The sequence below is a fragment of the Melanaphis sacchari genome, unplaced genomic scaffold (assembly GCF_002803265.2).
Source record: "Melanaphis sacchari strain LSU unplaced genomic scaffold, SCAv2.0 Contig91_pilon_pilon, whole genome shotgun sequence".
NCBI classification, from domain to species: Eukaryota; Metazoa; Arthropoda; class Insecta; order Hemiptera; family Aphididae; genus Melanaphis; species Melanaphis sacchari.
Window position 1 is genome coordinate 889,683 of NW_020271649.1, and position 18,881 is coordinate 908,563.

The 18,881-nt window shown below is 27.9% G+C and overlaps 1 protein-coding gene and 2 non-coding genes across 3 annotated transcripts; 2 read left to right on the forward strand and 1 right to left on the reverse strand.

Moving 5' to 3' along the window:
* The first annotated feature begins 275 nt into the window (after positions 1-275).
* Positions 276-9,655, forward strand: LOC112602864 (transcription initiation factor TFIID subunit 1-like). Its single transcript, XM_025351204.1, has 3 exons — positions 276-558; positions 6,115-6,476; positions 8,065-9,655. The coding sequence occupies exons 1-3, from the start codon at positions 342-344 to the stop codon at positions 8,737-8,739; spliced, it is 1,254 nt and encodes a 417-aa protein (XP_025206989.1). The 5' UTR covers positions 276-341; the 3' UTR covers positions 8,740-9,655.
* A 1,687-nt stretch (positions 9,656-11,342) lies between these two features.
* Positions 11,343-11,416, forward strand: Trnai-aau. Its single transcript has one exon. It is a non-coding gene; the product is annotated as a tRNA-Ile (tRNA).
* Positions 11,417-12,725: 1,309 nt separating this feature from the next.
* On the reverse strand, positions 12,726-12,799 carry Trnai-aau. Its single transcript has one exon. It is a non-coding gene; the product is annotated as a tRNA-Ile (tRNA).
* Positions 12,800-18,881: the final 6,082 nt, after the last annotated feature.

Below are 18,881 nucleotides of genomic sequence, written 5' to 3' on the forward strand. Positions count from 1 at the left end.
TTCTACCGTTAACCACACCCACACACATACACGGTGGCCATCCGTATCAGTGGTCCTCTAATATCTGTACCCGTTAAGCTGTCAGTCATAACTCCAAGGACTGTCAGAAAATACCCCACCCCCGTAACTTGTAACCAGAAAAGAGGAGAGAGGGCTGGATGTTGATCGCTTTATATACGTTCGCCCGGTCCACCGTCAGCAACACATGGATTGTTGTAATATCGTTTCTCTGAAAATCAATAAATAACAAACAAAACATTATAGTTATTAAATTATTATTTATAAAACAATATTGAAAATCGTTTAAAAATTTAAGCAAGTGTACTTGTTTTATATTAAAAATGAATTTTCTTGTTATAACGGTCGTGTATGCGGCTGCAGTGTTTTTAATAGTGTGCGGCGAACAAACTAGAGAAGTATATATACAAAAACACAATAAAGTTCAAGACCTCGAAACCTCGGCTTCGGGATACATATACAGGATGGATGGACAAAATCCTCCGTTATTCATTAAGCTTGGAGAAGGCAACAATGATAAGTTCGATGCCATACTGGAAAGTAAGAAAAAAATTTGAGGCTATTATATGAATTAAAATATTAGAATATATTACAACTAATATCTTATGGTCTTATGGTTAGGTTAGGTTGAGTATTTCTTAAAAGCAATAACAAAAAAATTCTTTCATTTAATACATCTCTGATTTTCTTTAACAAATTTTCTGTAAAATTTTGGAGTTACTATTAGGTAATATTATATATTATATTTATAATCAAACAATACAATAATTATTTTAAGAGATGAAACTTAATATTACTGATTTAACGTTATAAATGACGGGTGTATTTTAGAAAATATAAATAATGATGACAAATTCATCAATTATTATATAGATAAGAAAAAAAAATTGGGTAAACGTAAAATGCATGTATTCCATATTCCAGATTCCGTATATAAATTTGAAGTTTTATAGACACTTTCCATGTAATATATTCAAAATCAAAACCCAAAACTTTCAATAACCATTTTCCTTTTTACCACCCACTATATATTATGTAAGCCATTCTGCGTATACCGAAAATTGTATCAAATAGACCTACTGAACACCACACGTTTATCATCAATTATACGAGGATATTTTTGCACAAGTTTTAGTTGAATCAGAAATAATTTTAAAACTTTATATTGTAAGCCGTTCAAGTAAAAATTCAAATCACAGACCATAATGTGCAAAACTTCGGGAAACCTAATCATTAATAGTTATATTGCTATTTTACAAACATTACCCAAATCTCAAGTAAATATATGTAAATGAGAAGAAAGAAAAATGTAACTTCAACATGTAGTTGTAGTTTACCAATCCATTTTATAATCACATAATTGTGTGTACATAATTAATTAATTAAATGACCTCAACAAAATAAATATTTTAGCTTATTTTTTAATACTTTTCAACATTTAAATACTTTAATTATAAACATAATATTATAATGCTAAACATTAATACAAATTAAACAATAAAATATGTTATTTAATGCCAAAAATCAAAAAAAAAAAACAATATTTTTTATTAATTCATTATTTTTATACTAAATAAAAAAAAAATTTCACTCTGAATTTGAAATATTAAATGTAAAGAGTAAATTTTATACACACAAATGAAATTAAATTTAGTTTTTTTTAAAGATAATTATAAAATTGTGCGTATTCGAACATTTATCCATGTAAATACCTGAAAGTCTTTGTAATTTTAAAACTGCTATATACAGATAAACTTTAACAAATAAAAAGTTTAATTTTTGTAGTATATTAATGTTGAAATAGTTTTAATTAAAAATTAAAAATAATTTATCATTATTTGAAGTATCATGATTACATAATTTTTAATATCTACCAAAAATAATGAAATTTTATAGTAGTTTGTCTTTTGATGATGATAATAATCATTCAACAATGTCTTAAATATGTACGAAAAATTATGTCAAGATTGAAAAATGTAAGATTTAAAATTATTTATTCAAACTATGACAAAAATACATTCTTCAAGAAATATGCCTCGTGAATAATGCATATAATTTATTAGGTACACAACTTAAAGTATTATTTCCAAAAAATAAATAAATATTTTAATATAAACAGTAATAAAAATGTAAATTAAACATATTGTATTTTTTAGTTTTATTTATTTTCCATATTGGTTCGAAAAATTAAATTTGTTACGTTAAATGTTATCTCGATTAATTGACTCATATTTTATCCATTGACTGTGATATCTATGAAATATTAAAATTATTACAAAAACGACCATCAATAATAATGTCAATAGTCACATCTGAGACTACTTTAAATTTTAGATAAATTACCATTAATTCCATCGATTAAAACTGATTGGTATGAAAATGATTATTTTACTGGCAAACTTCTTTGATTTATTACTTGGTAGTTTTAAAATAACATAAATTGGTGCGATTTCCCAAACGCCATAAAGTTAATCATATTTGTTTGTTTGAATAAAATAATAGTACACAAAAACGACATACATTATCGTATTCGAACTTAGAGATTAGGTAGCAATTTTTTATTATTAAAAATATAAAAACGTAATATTTATCATGATATTGATTATATAATAAATTATGGTCACGGCAAGGATTATATATTTTTTTTTTAACCAATTGTCCATAGCTTTTGGATATTATATAATTGTATAAAGTATATAAATTATAAGGGTACCTAAGTTCGTTGGTTATAGTCCAATAATATGGATGGAAATAAACTAAATATGTCCCCATCAAAAGTTTTGTTTAAGTTAATTTGTTGCGGAAGTTATTTGCGGCTTGATATTTCAAACTCGAGTTACCTACTGATTCAATATTATTATTATGAATAAATAATTAAATAAAACAGTTATTTTGTTATTTAATTTTTAAATGTTAGTAAAGATAAATAACTTCGTTGCAAACTTTTATTATACATTTGATATGTAATAAGCAATAACAATAAGATTTTCCATATAATGTCAATTGAACAATTACGACGATTAAAAAAAAAAAAAATGTATTTTATATCAAGTATTTGTGACATAAAGTAAATAATAATAATAATTTGATTTTTAACGATTATTGATTAATTATTTTAAATGCAATATGCGTAAATAAATACTTAAATATCATTTTTTTTTTTTTTGTGTGTACCGCCATACTTGATTCTTCTAATCTACATAATATATCAATTTTGGAGATACAACTTATCATAAAAAAAGAATATGAAACACAATGGTATCATTAGTAATATTCTGCATAAATATCATGTTTGTTATAAATAACTTATTTTTTTATCTGTTTTGTACCTATTTATTTTTGATTCTACAAATGTCAAATATTAAGTGCTCTTGTTATTTTTATTTTTCCTGAAAACAAATTTTTTAAGTAGTAAAGTATACGAAAATGATCTAAAAATGAATTGATTTATAAATATAATACAATTTGTGACTCAGTGAGGTCAGCATTTTAATCGATTTTTAATTCTGCAAATAATCCTCCCAAACAAAAACATGGTGAGTACAATAAGTACACAAACGCCTGTATTTAACAAAATCTATTTTTACATTCAAAAATTTAATTTTCACACGAATAATAACATTTTAATTGTTTATTGTATGTAATCCATTAATCCTTATATTTTTATTCATAATTAACTTCATGTTTGATAAATGTATTAACTTTCCTTCATAATTATTTTACACATATAGGTCTCGTATTATGAATATGGAAGATACATATCTTTATTATCTTGTAAAAGATGGATGAAGTAAGACCGTTTTTATTCACCCTTATGCTCTGAAAACTTTCTTATGTGACATTTATGGTGTATGCATGTAGTCCCTTGTAAAATGGGACTATCCAATCTCGTCGACAACAAAGTCGATTCAATCGATACTATTGGTGATAGCCACCAACGGAAATGAGTAGTCCAGTTCTTTAACGAGTCGTAAGAGAAAAATAAAAGGTTGACGAAACGACTGCGAACAATTGTGGCCTCTGTTAATATTTTAGCCAAGCGATGGTAATAATAATTAACCGCCAATTCGCGTGTTGTTTTTCAAAAAATTGTGTCCACCAATAAGGTTTTCAACGGGTCACGATTTTACACGTTGTTATATTCCACGCGATGCCATGTTTTATTACTTGACCGACTGTAAACGTTTACGCCACGTCTAATAGAGTTGAACATGTATACATGTATATTGTGTATAAAAAAAAGAAAAACACTTGTTTATAAGTGATGTACCTTTGTATAGTATAAATGTTATATAAATTATTTTTTGTTTAATTTTGTTCGCGTGCTGCATTGTCGTTCATTTGGATAAGGGGGGGGGGGGCATGTCAGTTTTCATTAATGTGTATTATTTTTAATAATATACTGAAAATCAATAGTCATCATTATTGTTGTTACTGTTTCGTCGGTTGAACTTGAATACTTCGCAGTTCGCGGATCAACAATCATCGTGCCCTTGATGAAATAAATGACGATTTGTCGGCTCGCGAATTTCGCCGTGGTACAGGTGATCCGAATCGATTATTATTGTTGTCGAGACAACCGCACACAAGGGATGCTTTTGTGTTGGTGGTTTTTTTTTTTTATTTGCATTGATATGTTTTTTTCAATCACATTTTAATTAATTACCTACGCGATCCGATCAGTCGTGATGAAATCTACGACAAAGGTCACACGCAACTTGCACTGTAGTGTCGTAGGTCTAGCTTATGTAACAACAATGCTTTTTTCAGTTTTACGAAGACAATTTATTGTTTGTTAAACTTCATGGGTTTCTAATAAAAACCTATTTTCATAGCTTGTCATTGTAAATTCAATAAATCACTGTAGTTACCGAGCAATATTTAAATTTCAGCTAAATAGGATCATGTAATTCGAAATGTCCAATTACGTTTTTTCTAATTCTGACTTATTATTATATAAATATATATTGTAGTGTACTAATGATGTAACAAAAATTATACAATACACATATATGAAGTCTTCGATACTATAATAAGGCACACATTTATGTGATTTGTGTTAGTTTTTAGAGAACAAATTTATTTTTGAATATATTCATAATAGGCATACTAGATATACCTATTGCAGAGAGAATTGGCATTACAAATCATGCAATTGATATTTATATAGATTCTATATTGCAATAAGCATAAAAAGATAAATTCGCAGTATGGCCCGTGTCACAAATGTTCGATTTTCGTAAATTATTTTGTTTCGCTTTACACCAATCAATCTTGTCTTATTAGGAGCTGTCTATTGGAAATTCGTAATAGTAATTTTTGTTAAAGCGTTAAATTATCATCCGAATAAAACTGATCACAATATAACTAAAAGATTATGCGTAGATTATTCGTATCCGGAATATAACCTCATAGTTTATACCTATACACATTTTCAAGAAAATATTAATTGTCAACCTTTTCAATTAAATCTAATGCTATGGAATTATAATACTACCCAAAATATCTACTTATAGGTATTATCGTTTATACATTGTTATCTCATATTATTGTTTTAGTTTATTATGTAACTATTCTTATTATATTAAATTCCAAATTATCTTTTCTTAAAAACCTTTCTTGTTCATGATGCTATAGAGACACGTGAAAACATTAAATTCAAAATTCAAAATGTTCTAGTATCATAAATAAATTATTGCGAATCGTTTGAACAATGGTTTAAGCCAGTTTACACCAAATAAAAATAATTTTTTTTTATCTTGCTACCGTGAAAATAACAGCACAAAAATAAAAAATTTCTAATGTCAAAGTAAATCTTAACAAACTTTGAAAGTCGACCAACAATCTCTAACAAGGGTCTCGTTGGCCCCGACCCAATCCACAACTGAACAACTTACAAACAAATTTGTACGATTATTTTTAAATGGTTGACCGCTAATTTTACGCTGCAAAGTTCACACGATTTAAAAAAAATATAAAGAATTGTTGAAAGAATCCATTGGCTTACAAAACATAATATTATTCTAGTTATTATTTGTATATTAATAAATCACCAACAACATAATAATTTGATGATTTTCATTGTCGATGACATAGATTTTAAAAAGGAAAATGGCTTTCACGGAATGCCTGTGGTCAGCAGTAAACGCGCGTCGCCATACAACATACCAGTCGTCGGTGAGGAGGAAGCAGTCAACTACAACAATGGTCGTAGTACTGAAAGCGGTTACCAAAAAAATTCACAATTCGGAGACCCGATCCCGAACGACTTTGACGACGGAAGATACGGGTTGGACGACGCAGACTATTCGCCGTCGCCTATCTCGAACGTCGACGGTTATAATTTCGACAACGACAATAACGGCGACACATTTGACTTTGAGCTGTCCCCGTTTAAGTACCATCGAGACGTGTCCGACGACGGCCTAAAAGGCGACGGGCTCGGATTCGACGATCAGGTCAGTGCATCATTAATAATCGTATATCAACGTTACCCGTTTACAGATTTAGTGTATTGTATGATAATATTGTAAACAGCAACCAATTATTGTTAATCGATATATTATTATATCGTTTTGAATTCCGTTCGTCGAGTGGTACAAATATTTATTGTTTATTAACATCAATATATCATACATATTTTATTTTGAAAAAATAGATTAAATATAACAATTGAAAATCTAACCTTCCTCACATAACTGAACATTTTGCGATTTTAATACAAATCTATCATATCTGTTTAACTTTTTATTATTTTTTAATTAGGTACAATAATTATTTAAATTCAATAAATATAATATTATTTAATTTTTATACTATTTATTTAATTGGCAGGTGTTTTTGCACGTTTAGATTCTAAATATTGATTATTTCGTTTTAATTTAAAAAAATTATTCGTGGGAATTTAAAACTTTTTTGTACATTATTATGAATTTTACTATACGCTAAGACATTTTTAGTATCTTTAGTATTTATTATCTTCTTAAATTATGAATCTATTTTTACTCTTTTACGGTATTAAATAATAATGTTGTTAACAGACTATCTAAGATCAAAATCGTTTTTCGCATACAATTATATACTATTGAATTCAAATTTAATACACTCATAATAGTGATCCATTATCCATTCGACATTTAATGTACAATAGAGGAATACCTATGTACTTGCGTACCTTTTTTTTTTTAATTAACTTATAATATTGTAATCAATGTATATGTTCAGTGCTCATATTTGTTTAGTAAATATATTATAATATTTAAAAGTATTTAATTAAATTGGCCATTAAAACATATAGATCTGAATAGTGAATAAGATAAAATAAATCGTATTTAATAACATTATGCCTTTCGGATGAATACAAAACGATGAACGAATGAAAGATTTCAAAGTGATTACATTTAAATGAAATTCGAAACCCTCTCACATGTTGGCCCGAACAAACATTTTAAGCATTGTTATGATTTATGACTTCTATTTTTTCTTCATCTCATACTCATTTTAACGCTTTTGCATTTTTATCCCATTTGCTTCTCCTCCGCTCTATATGAATTTGTTTTTCCAAAAGTTCGGAGGTCAAAAGTTTACCTAACAAAAAGTCTATGTAAACAGTTGTGATTTATGCACGTAAACCATTCATCGTATATAATAGGTACCTACCTAATATTGGTTCCGGGCACTGGAAGTTTTTTTCATCTTTTTATATGTATTATAATGAAATAAATAAAACGACGAGTATGATAAGGAAAAACTAAGTGGTTTTATTGAAATCCATTGAATAACAAACAGGAAGTTTTGTAACTATGCGATTTGATAATGATGATGAAAATAATATATCTACAGACTATTATTTGCATATGAATGTATGATTCGTTTTAATTAATTTCAAACCAACTTTAATTTCAATATTTTACTCGATCGCTAAACCCCCCAGGCGGATTCTTTATTATTATCTAATTAGTTATAATAATAATAATGTACACTAAGTTACCTATAAAAAAGTCTGTTATGATTTTTCACGTGTGATGATTTTATGGTATTTTTTAGAATTATTTCGGGTCACCTTATACACATAAGGAGTACAAGTCACCGGGAAAATACTCAAAAGCAGGTGGTTCGTATAAAAAGGCCGGTCATTACTTCTCGCAGGGCACTCTGGGCGACAGCGGCTACAAGAACCATCATGACTTTGACAAGAGTCACGCCGGCAAGTACGGCAAAGATGACCTAAAGAGCCACTATAAGAAAGCGAAAGGCCACAGCACCGGTCACAAGACCGATGCAGACCATTATGGTCATCACAAAAGCGGCACACACGGGGTGAAGGGTCAAAAGTTTGGTGAGACCGAGAACCACAAGAAGGGACACAAGACGACCGGTTTCCACAACGTGTACCACAAAGATGAATATAACAAAGAACAAAAGTTCTACGACAACGCGCACAAGCACGGCAAATACGACAAGTACGGTGGTAAGCACAAGGACTTTACGCAGAAAGCGGGCGGCAGCAAGCACGGCACCAGCCACGAATCCGGTTACGACGAGGCGCACAAGGGCTCGGCCGGCCAATTCAACAAGGGCAACTACTACGATAATCACAAGGGCCACAGCGGAGAGTCCGGCCACAAGTCGCACCACGACCATAAAGCTGAGTACGATACCCTTTCCGACAACAAGAAGTACGGTGAACACGAGTCTGCGGGTGGCGATGACTTTTACTGAGCGAAGCGTGGTGACGACTGCCAAGTCTATACACAAACGCGTGTATCGCAGTATACTTGGCGGGAGCAAACGCTTTGACAAACTTACTCTATAAAACTTAGTACGTAGGTTGCTTATTACTAACGTTGTTTTACGTCCACGGTCGTGTGCAGCGTGTTAGGTCGTGTCCCCATTTCGCGTTTTGATCGATCTTGTGAAATGGATAGACATTTCATCTCGAAGTTTACAAAACTGACATACGTTTTTTTTACACGTCACGGAATTATGTACAATATGAATACATTTTCACAAACCAGACATGGAAATTCAGTAGCACGGAACTTATTCCATAGTCTATACATCCACATAATGGCGAAACGAGCGTACCGCTGCAGGTATTCATTTTTTTGTATGAATAGATATTTTTGTAAATTCGCTCAACATTTTACTAAAATGTATAATAACTATTATCATATTGTTCATACATTTTGTTTAATTAAATTGTTTCTACTTTTAAAAATGTTTTTCATTATGTACGTCATGTGTAAACAACTTAGTTGATTCGAAATGTCTACCCATTTCACGAAACCTATCAATATTCAAAATGGATGCAATACATAAATTTATTTACCTATTTAGTACGTTGTTTATACTTTTATAATAATGATATTCAGTGTGACTGTTTGAGTTAACACTAAATTTCTGACCTGGATAACGTTAATTTTACCTGAATCGATACACTTTCAAAGCAATGGTGTGTACCTAAATGCACATTAGTTTTAGGAACGTTTCAAACTTAATTATTCTTTACCATGTGTAGTTTTTTCCAAGACTCCTATTTCTATAAATTCCAACACCAGTTTATTTTTGAAACTCTATTTGAGCAAGTCCAGGTGACAAGTTTAGATAGCAAATAATGATAATAATAATATAAATAATTTTTTTCGATGTATTAAAATTATTAAATTCATTCATAATAATTTGTTTTTTAAATTTTTTTTTTAGATAAAATATACTCAATAGTATTTTACTTAAATAGTTTTAAATATTTTATTGGAATATTACGATTATAAATAATTGAAACTAGATGTGTTATGAATTATTCGATTATCAATATTTTAATGAATCAAAAAAAGAATTTTTGGTCAAATCTGATAAAGCTCTAACTCAATTTTTATTTTAGAACCATAGTTATGAAATGGAAATAACTTTAAAAAAAAAGCTTACTTAAATAAATTGTTTCAAAAATAGTTACATTGTAGAGATATTTCATGTACATTCTGGAAGAGTTAATAATTTGAAATGTTCCCATAAATGTGTATTTATAGAACGTATCCCTAGTTGTCAAACAAGTCTCGATTCAATCAAACGTAATCGGCAGAAAAATTAAGTGTTAAGTTAGTGCTTAAAAAATTATCATTCTGTATATATTATATTTTCAAAACTAAACGAGTTAAGTATTTAATAATTAATTTCTTAATATATTTCTTGTATGTACATATTATTGTTATTTTTGTGCATCTGTCCATTCACTCCATTCAAATAATTAACAACTATCTTATGTACAATATATTAAATACTTAGGTATACCATAATAATATTTATAATTTATTATATTATTATCAAAAACAGGGGGTATGTGAAATTGGACGGTGTGGCTATAAAATTAAAAAAATATTATCATATAATATAAATAAGTATGATAACAAATGCAACTGAACCCGTAAAAAGAATCATTATACAAAAAATAAAAACAAAAACCCAAGGCCTGGTTTGACCTCTCGGTTTATATTTCATACCCAATTATTAAACGACACTTTAAAGCCATGATTTAAAATCCTATTATCGAGATTCTCGGTGGTTGTGTAATAAAAAAAATAAAAAATACGATTCCGTTCGCTTTAATATTATATTATCATATTCATATACCTATACGAGATATTATTCATTTATAAATTACAAAGGCAGTGGCGCAGTGCTCTCCTTATTTTATTGAATAAAAAAATGTATATTCAGTTTATATATGGTTTAGATTTTGTACGAGTACCTCTTATGCCTATTAAACCGATATCGGGTATATCCAATTTTTAATATCTACATAATATACCTGTATGTACGGTTTAATAATAATATTTTGAATGAATTCGTCTGCACACACGACCGCTATTCCGTGTGGTATAAACTGGTAGGTAGGTATCTACACGCCATACCCTAATGACGACGACGGAGAGTGGTTTCTGTATAATCCTATAAATTTCCATTAGTCTGTTAAAGTACATTTTTGTTTAATCGATTCGATACTTTTTATACACGTATTTATAGTTTACTATTATTTACCCAACTGCTGCATTAGTAGTACCTAAGTCAAATAAAACGGTTTACGATATAAACTATCAACATAGGTAATACGCACGGATTCAGGATTTTGCCTTGTTTTACATTTTTGTAATATTATACTAGTGTGTGTGTAACTGTGTAAGCCTGCAATGTGTTTTTGAATTATTATAAAAATTTAAAATACCTATTTAAAAATACATTTTTATAAAATAAGTACATAATGATGGAAGTGGGTATTCGATATTCGTTTTTGTCAACGCGTCAAAAATCACCGAAGATTGTCGTTCGGCCCATTAGCTCAGTTGGTTAGAGCGTCGTGCTAATAACGCGAAGGTCGTGGGTTCGATCCCCCCATGGGCCATCAAATTTTTTTTATAGTGTGCATCATTTTAAGTTTAAGCTATGCAATAATATTAAGTACTAATGGTCTACTAAGCTTATTTAATTTTCAGAATTTACATTTTATATACTTCACAGTTCACACTCGAGTATAAATAATGTTATGTACATATTTTTATTTTTTTTTTTAAGTTAAATATTATTTTTTCATAGTGGCACTCGTCCAAAATGAACAGTTTTAATATATAAATTATATAAAACCTGTTTTTTGTATAGTGCTACTCGAGTCATGTACATATTTTTAATCTGAATACAATATTACGTCAGATTCACTCCATCTACAATAATAAATTGCTCGCCCATGGTACAAAGACTAGCTTTATTATTATTTTTTTTCAATTATGGGTATAGCATTCTATTACGTTTTCAAAACTTGTAAAGTAACAAAAATAATAACAAGACGTATCTGAATTATTTATTTTTTAAACGGATGAGGCTCTTTTTTACATAATGTAAAAAATTATTGTGTATAACCAATTATAAACATAATTAAGTATACACAATAATTAAATGGAAGATAAAAAAATAATAATAAAAAATGAGGATCCATATTCACGTTCGACATTAACCTTCTCAGAAAATGGTAAGCTAAATAAAGTTTATGGTGGCGTGTGAGGGATATAAAAATAAGCAATAGATCGAGTGAAGCATTGGGTTGGTACCTTAAAACATATTAGAGAAACAATATCAATGGATTCAACTTTGCGGTTTGACAGACTTCCAGTAAATGTAATACCAACAATTCGTCTTCGCTCAATCAGTGAGGAAAGGTCAAGTCGATTTGCTACTAATGTATGGTCATAAAATGGCCAGATAATTTTTAAACGTAACTAACAAAACGTATAAACTTATTCTGGACTCGTTCAGCTTGCCCAACGTCAATAGCAGTTGAAGATCCAAACAATACATCCACACTCAAGAATGGGATGGACAAGGACACATTATAATATCTTAACAGACACACTTAAATTTAGTTGATTAGTTCATCATCCAACCCCATAATAAAGCCCAACGAATTAAGTTGCAGCTTATATTTATATATTTACTGTTGGCTGGTGGTTAGAGATAACTTAAAACTAAGTTCTAAAATATTAACAGTTATACGTTCAGAATCATTTATTTACAATTTACAAAGGCTTAAATAAGACTACTTCAATTGTTTGAAGCACTCGGATAGTTCGAAAGTGTTAAATATATAACATACATTTTATAATTTGCATCGAAATAAAAAATTACCAACCATATTTTTAATTTAAATTTAAAAAAAATATTGGCCCATGGGGGGATCGAACCCACGACCTTCGCGTTATTAGCACGACGCTCTAACCAACTGAGCTAATGGGCCCGGGTGGAGGGGCTAAGATATTTAATATCAATTAGAATGTAAATATAAAACTGAATAAAAAATATATCAATAATTTATTATGATTGACAAATAAGATAATAAACATAATATTGTAATTATTTTTATGTTCCATTCTATTGTAAATATACCAATATCATTATCAGTTACCTACCTATACCTGTAGTATAAATATAATAAGGGAAAATGTAATAAGGATAATTTATGAGTATATTGGGTATAATAAATAAACACAATTATTTAAAATAATTTATCATTTTTAAAACATGTCATTAATATACAATATGTGTTCAAACTTAAGGAGTTTCATGAAAATTGAAATTGATGACGAAAATTGTTTACAAATAAAATAACAAATTAAATATTCGGTCGGTACTCGGTACCTACTGTTTAATCTCCTTTAATCACTTATTCTTTCAAAATTTAAAAAAAGAAGTTCAATATAAAATATAAATTATTATTAAAATATAGAACATTTTTAGACTCTAAGTGTAGCGATAGATGTATTGATATTTATTGATTTTATAATGATTGTTTTTATTTTATTTTTATTTTTATATCTAAATATACTTTTTCTATCAGAAAAATGTCCCAGACATCAAATTATGATAATAGGTTTCGGCTTAATCAAGACATTCTAGCTTGTACTTTGTGAATTTTGAAAAATTAAACTTTTCATCATACATCATAGACCATAGTATTTTTTAATTTTATGTTAATACTATTATTAGACATACTTAAAAAATTACTCAAACTTACCTTCTTTACTGGCATTTTATGTATACAATGGTCGTCACTTATTGGACTATTTGGACTCACTTTGGGACCTAACCATTTGAGCGTTGAGCCCATTAACCAAATGAGTCAATAAGACGAATGGCCCCCAAAAAATAAACGCCAGTTGTCGTTAGCATATCACTATTGTTAATTTTGACCTTTTTCGTAAGATAGTTGCGCATCGTTCGATTTTTGGGTTATACATAATTTGCGCATCAGCCGTTTAAAAGGTCTTACATCATTTGCGTATCAATATTATTTAACAATAAATTAAAAAAAGTTGTAAAGATACCCAAAAGCGCTAGTTGTTTTCTAATTTTGATTTTAAAATTCTTACATAAGTATCCAAATTTACTTTCATAACATCCAGTTTTCAAATATTGTACAGATATTTCTATTTTAAAATAAATAAATAGGTAATAAATGATAAATAATACGGTGATAATATTGTGTAGACAATCAGTTAATAATAACACAATACCAAGATGTACGGCTGACTAATCGATTTTTATCGAATAAGTTTATCAAACAAGGTAGCAGATTACTGGATAATAAAACGAGTGAGCCACTGTCGAGACGTAGATACTTACGAGACATACCAGACGTGAACATTATATTATTATACTGTAATTTTAACTTTTGAGTATATATAAGAATGAATTAATTCAAATTTGTTAATTTATATCGTGGAAAATCTTGAATAATTTTCCTAAAGTATTTTTATATGGAAAAAAAAATACTGAAAACTTGTGAGATCAAAAATGTATATTTGTATTTTAACTATGACTGTAATGTGCCAACAAAAGTGTTCATTTCAATATGTGCATTATTTATATAATTATGACTACAATTCAATTTATTTTTAATTATTTGAATCTATTTATTACATATGACTTATGAAAATCTTTAAATTTTCTATTGGAAATTATTTTTTATACAATTCTATTATTCAGCGTGTTAATGCTCATTTGATGTGTGATAATTTGGTAGGTACAGGTAAAACGGACGATGTGCAAATGATGTACGGCTAAAATAAAAATAAATATTTATTGAGATTCAAGCTATAAAAAAAAATCTAACAAAGCTATATTCCTATGTATATAAATATCAAAAATAAAATAAAATAATAGGTATGTATGTAAAACCTAATTAATTTATTGATAAAAATCCATCCAGAGTTGATTGGATTTTCCCTTCTTATAGGCCAACTTTATAATCATATCTTCGTAGGCTATACATTGCTCGAATACGTCAAAATTGCCTCTTTGCTAAATCCCTCTACATGGAGCTTGAAGTGTTTCTATCATTTGTATAGTTAATGGTGTTTTCTTGCCAGGATAATTTAGGTTATCTAACCTAATCTAATCTCATATGAGAAAGCTCGTCATACTTTTTAAGAACATCTAATTTTTTTCCACACTCAAATCACAGTGTTTATTGTGACACAAACAATTTTATTTGACCACGAAAAAAAATAAACCATACGCGACGACAATGTCTATTCATACACTAACTATACTGTCGTATTACATATAAGTGTATAACATTGACAAATACTCGGTTTATCGTAAAAAGGTAATTTTAGTTATTCTCGCGATAAAAGCAAAATACCGGAAGTACTTTATATCTCATTTTTTCTTTATTTATCTAATTTTCAAATGACACCATTAACCAGCGTGTGAGTCAAATTAATCAATTTCTTGCCGTGTGTATTAGCATACGTGCAAATTAAAAACAGCCTTTTTTATTACGAGTACAATAATTAAATGAGTCAATAAACCGTAAGTCCAATGAACGGTGACTATTATATATAATTTTCGAAATAACAAAAAAAATATTAATTTATATTTTACATAAAATTATTAATAATAAATTTAGACTAATAAATGTCAACTTAACCTTATGTGATCATATAAAATAAAGTATTGGAATTTAATTGATAAAATAGTGTAAAATTTATCTAAACATTTTTATAATTTAAATTTAATAAAATGTATGAAACATAACAAATTTTTTTACTATACAATTCAATTTAATAACATTTAAAAAGTGTTATACCTTAAAGTATAAGTGTTTAACTTAATATCTTTACCAAAAAATAGAACATATTTATTTAAAATACATCAAAATCTCAAAACGTCAAAATTTGACTCGACTCTTTTTGACCACGTATCAAAGTTGTTAATTGTTTATTAAAAAAAAAAAAAACATCTTTACGACTTTAAGAATGTTCAAACCTTTTTCCTCGTCCCATGTTTATGCCACTATACTAAATCCTACTTAAGAGAAAAATAATTGCGTGCCTGCAAATTTATTTTCGAAACGTTTCTTAGGATTTCGTCAGATTTGTTTTGATGCAATTGATGAAAAGAAGTCTCATCTCCGAAAAAATCCACATTTTTAAATAATGCTCTAAAGTTTAATCATAGCTTGGTCATGTTAATTGCCGCTTTTATTTTCATAGTAAACACTCACATTATATTGTTGTTTTTGTGCTAATTATATCTTTAATTTTTGTATTTACCTTTATAATTTTTATTATTTAGATTACAAAAAGCCAAAATCCAAGAACTAAATATGACACTTGATAATTTAAATTTAATGAAACTACAAAACTAACAAAGTAGATTTAATATATCGAATGTGAAAATTGTCTCATATTAATATTGTAGTTGTCTTTTGTCACACCATCAACTTACACGGTTTTAAGTGTTATTTCTTGATTTTAATTTTATATTTTCCGATTAAATCTGCCAACATTGAGATTTGAGTATAAACAATTTTATTACATTTTTTTTCCATAAAAAATCTAAAATAAAGGTATGATAAAGAAGAATTTAATTTTCAGAGAATTTAATAAAATCAAAAAAAAAAAAAAAAAGAAAAATAAATGTTCTACATTCGAATTAAAAAAAAACTTACCGCGCGTAACGCAATACGCGCACATTGCAAGTCGTATATACATATTGCATAAAATATTGTCAAACAAATAAACAATTGATGAGAAATTAAACCCGAGGTTAGCTTAGACACCCGATACCTAGAGTATTATAATAAAACACATTAATACTTATATACATGAATATTATATTTATGTGTATGCGTGTGTGAGTGTATAATGTATATTGATGTGTACTCGTATTGTATATTATGCTATATGCACTATGTAAGTTTATTGAACATACCTATTACTTATACATTATTATTTATATATAATATATTAAAGACGGAAAAAACATCTACTCCAAAAATATGTCTGAATTCGATGTTGAGCTCAATTATGCATTTTCAACACAATACTACATTGTTTTGGCTGGTACCATTATTGTATAATAGTGCATTGGTGCTTGGTACTTATTAATATTGGAAATGAAGAAAAATATTTTTGGAGGCACCGTATAGTAGTGTATTACAATATATAGTATAATAAATAACAATTACAGCGTAAAATCATTTTATTTATAAAACTTATCACGGAAAAATGAACAAAACAATTTTCGAGTAATAGTATACTTATATATATATAAGCAATGGGCCTTAAACACTAGTCATACTACAGGCACCAAAAACAACAAAAATTAATAAATCTATGTCTGAAAAAGCCGATTTCACTTTTTTCGACTTTCGGAAATTAAGTATTTTATTGTTTTTATTTTTAAAGTTTGGTGGTAGTAAAAGTTTTATTTTTCAATATATCAATTGTTGCACTTTTGTGAGCTTTATATTTAATTATGTCCAGCGCAAAAAAAATAGTATAGAACTTTGGAATACATATTGTGTGTATATATGCTTTGAAAGTTGCAAATCGATTTTTCCCAAAAATCGTATTGGCCATATTAAAGTCATAATATGTACCTAATTTGTTATTGTTTCGGATTATTTCGTATGTTAGTATTGAAAAAGAGAACATTGTGCGAAGTCATAACGCCATGACATTATAATGTACATGAAAATATGAAATATTGTTTATTTTATAGTGTATGAAGAATTAACCTGACAACACATTAAAATATTATAATAACTTAATTTTCATTAAAATAATTTACATCAGTTAAGTAAAATTTTGAAAATACAAACACATAACAAAAAATTCATAAAAGCCATATTATAATTATGTAAGTTACATTCACGACACATACAACATAATATTTGCACACAACTTGATATATCCTACTTTACAATATTTCTAACCAAATAATAAATTTAGAAAAATAAATAAATAAATTTTCCATTGTTACAATTACAAACAATTTTACTAATACAAACGCTACTTCCACTTTTCTATTAGTTGCCACAATTAAGGCTTCCGTCCATGTAAAAACCAGAAATATATGTGTTTTCACTTTAATAATAATAATAAATAATAGATACTTGCTACCCAGAAGCTGAGAAGCCTTATTTTCGGAAAACACAACAATTTATTGATTCTGAAGAATAAAAACATTTTCATCTATCAAAAGGGGTCTCTTAACCTTTTTTATGGTGAGACAAGCCTGAGGCACGCTTTGGCAACGCTAATCAATTATTTTTTTAAATTTTTTCTAAAGAATGAATAAATTAAAAACAAAGAAAATTAGTATACTATTTTTAAAACATTAATTAGTTTTGCGACCGGATCGAAAATCTTAGTGGACTCTAACCAGCCCACGAGCCGTATATTGGAGGCCCTCAAGTCTCTGCCACCCCGGTCTATCCTATTGAAGAAACGAATCAAAGTAAGAAAAATTTAAATAAATTTTGTCACACCCGCAGTATTATCGTTACTTGTTTCCGTGTTACAAACGCATAGCATTCAAATAAAATCGCAGAACATTAAAAATAATCAAATTAACACCATTGTTTTAAATAGTAAAAATGATTAGATTTGATAACAATTTTAATTAAAGAATATAACTTAGAGCCCCAAGTAGATTTTTTTGTACTTCAATTTTATTTTAAAATGAAATAATTGCATTTTATTATTTCTAAAAAAAAAAAAAAATTACCAATCTTAAAATCCTTCTCATGACTTGCTTCAAAATTAAAATATAAAAAATCTAAATGAGAGTCTAAATAATATTGATAAATTTATATTTTCGTAGTAAATCAATTTATCCTAATATTAAAATTAACAGAAGTAAATGAATTATTATTTATTCTGATCTAGAAATTGATATGTTATGATTTATGAATTAATAACGAAATATAAGAACTAAAATGAAAACCATCACGGGTACGGTGTCCTCTTAAATACTATATTATTACATTTATAACAATTAAAATATATGTTGTATGTTTTATTGTCTAC

What these genes read in the sequence shown, in the direction of transcription:
- LOC112602864 (XM_025351204.1), top strand. Translation starts at nt 342, where the DNA reads ATGAATTTTCTTGTTATAACGGTCGTGTATGCGGCTGCAGTGTTTTTA. An exon ending in GTTCGATGCCATACTGGAAA is followed by an intron (nt 559 to 6,114) that starts GTAAGAAAAAAA and finishes TCGATGACATAG; the next exon opens with ATTTTAAAAAGGAAAATGGC. An exon ending in GGCTCGGATTCGACGATCAG is followed by an intron (nt 6,477 to 8,064) that starts GTCAGTGCATCA and finishes GGTATTTTTTAG; the next exon opens with AATTATTTCGGGTCACCTTA.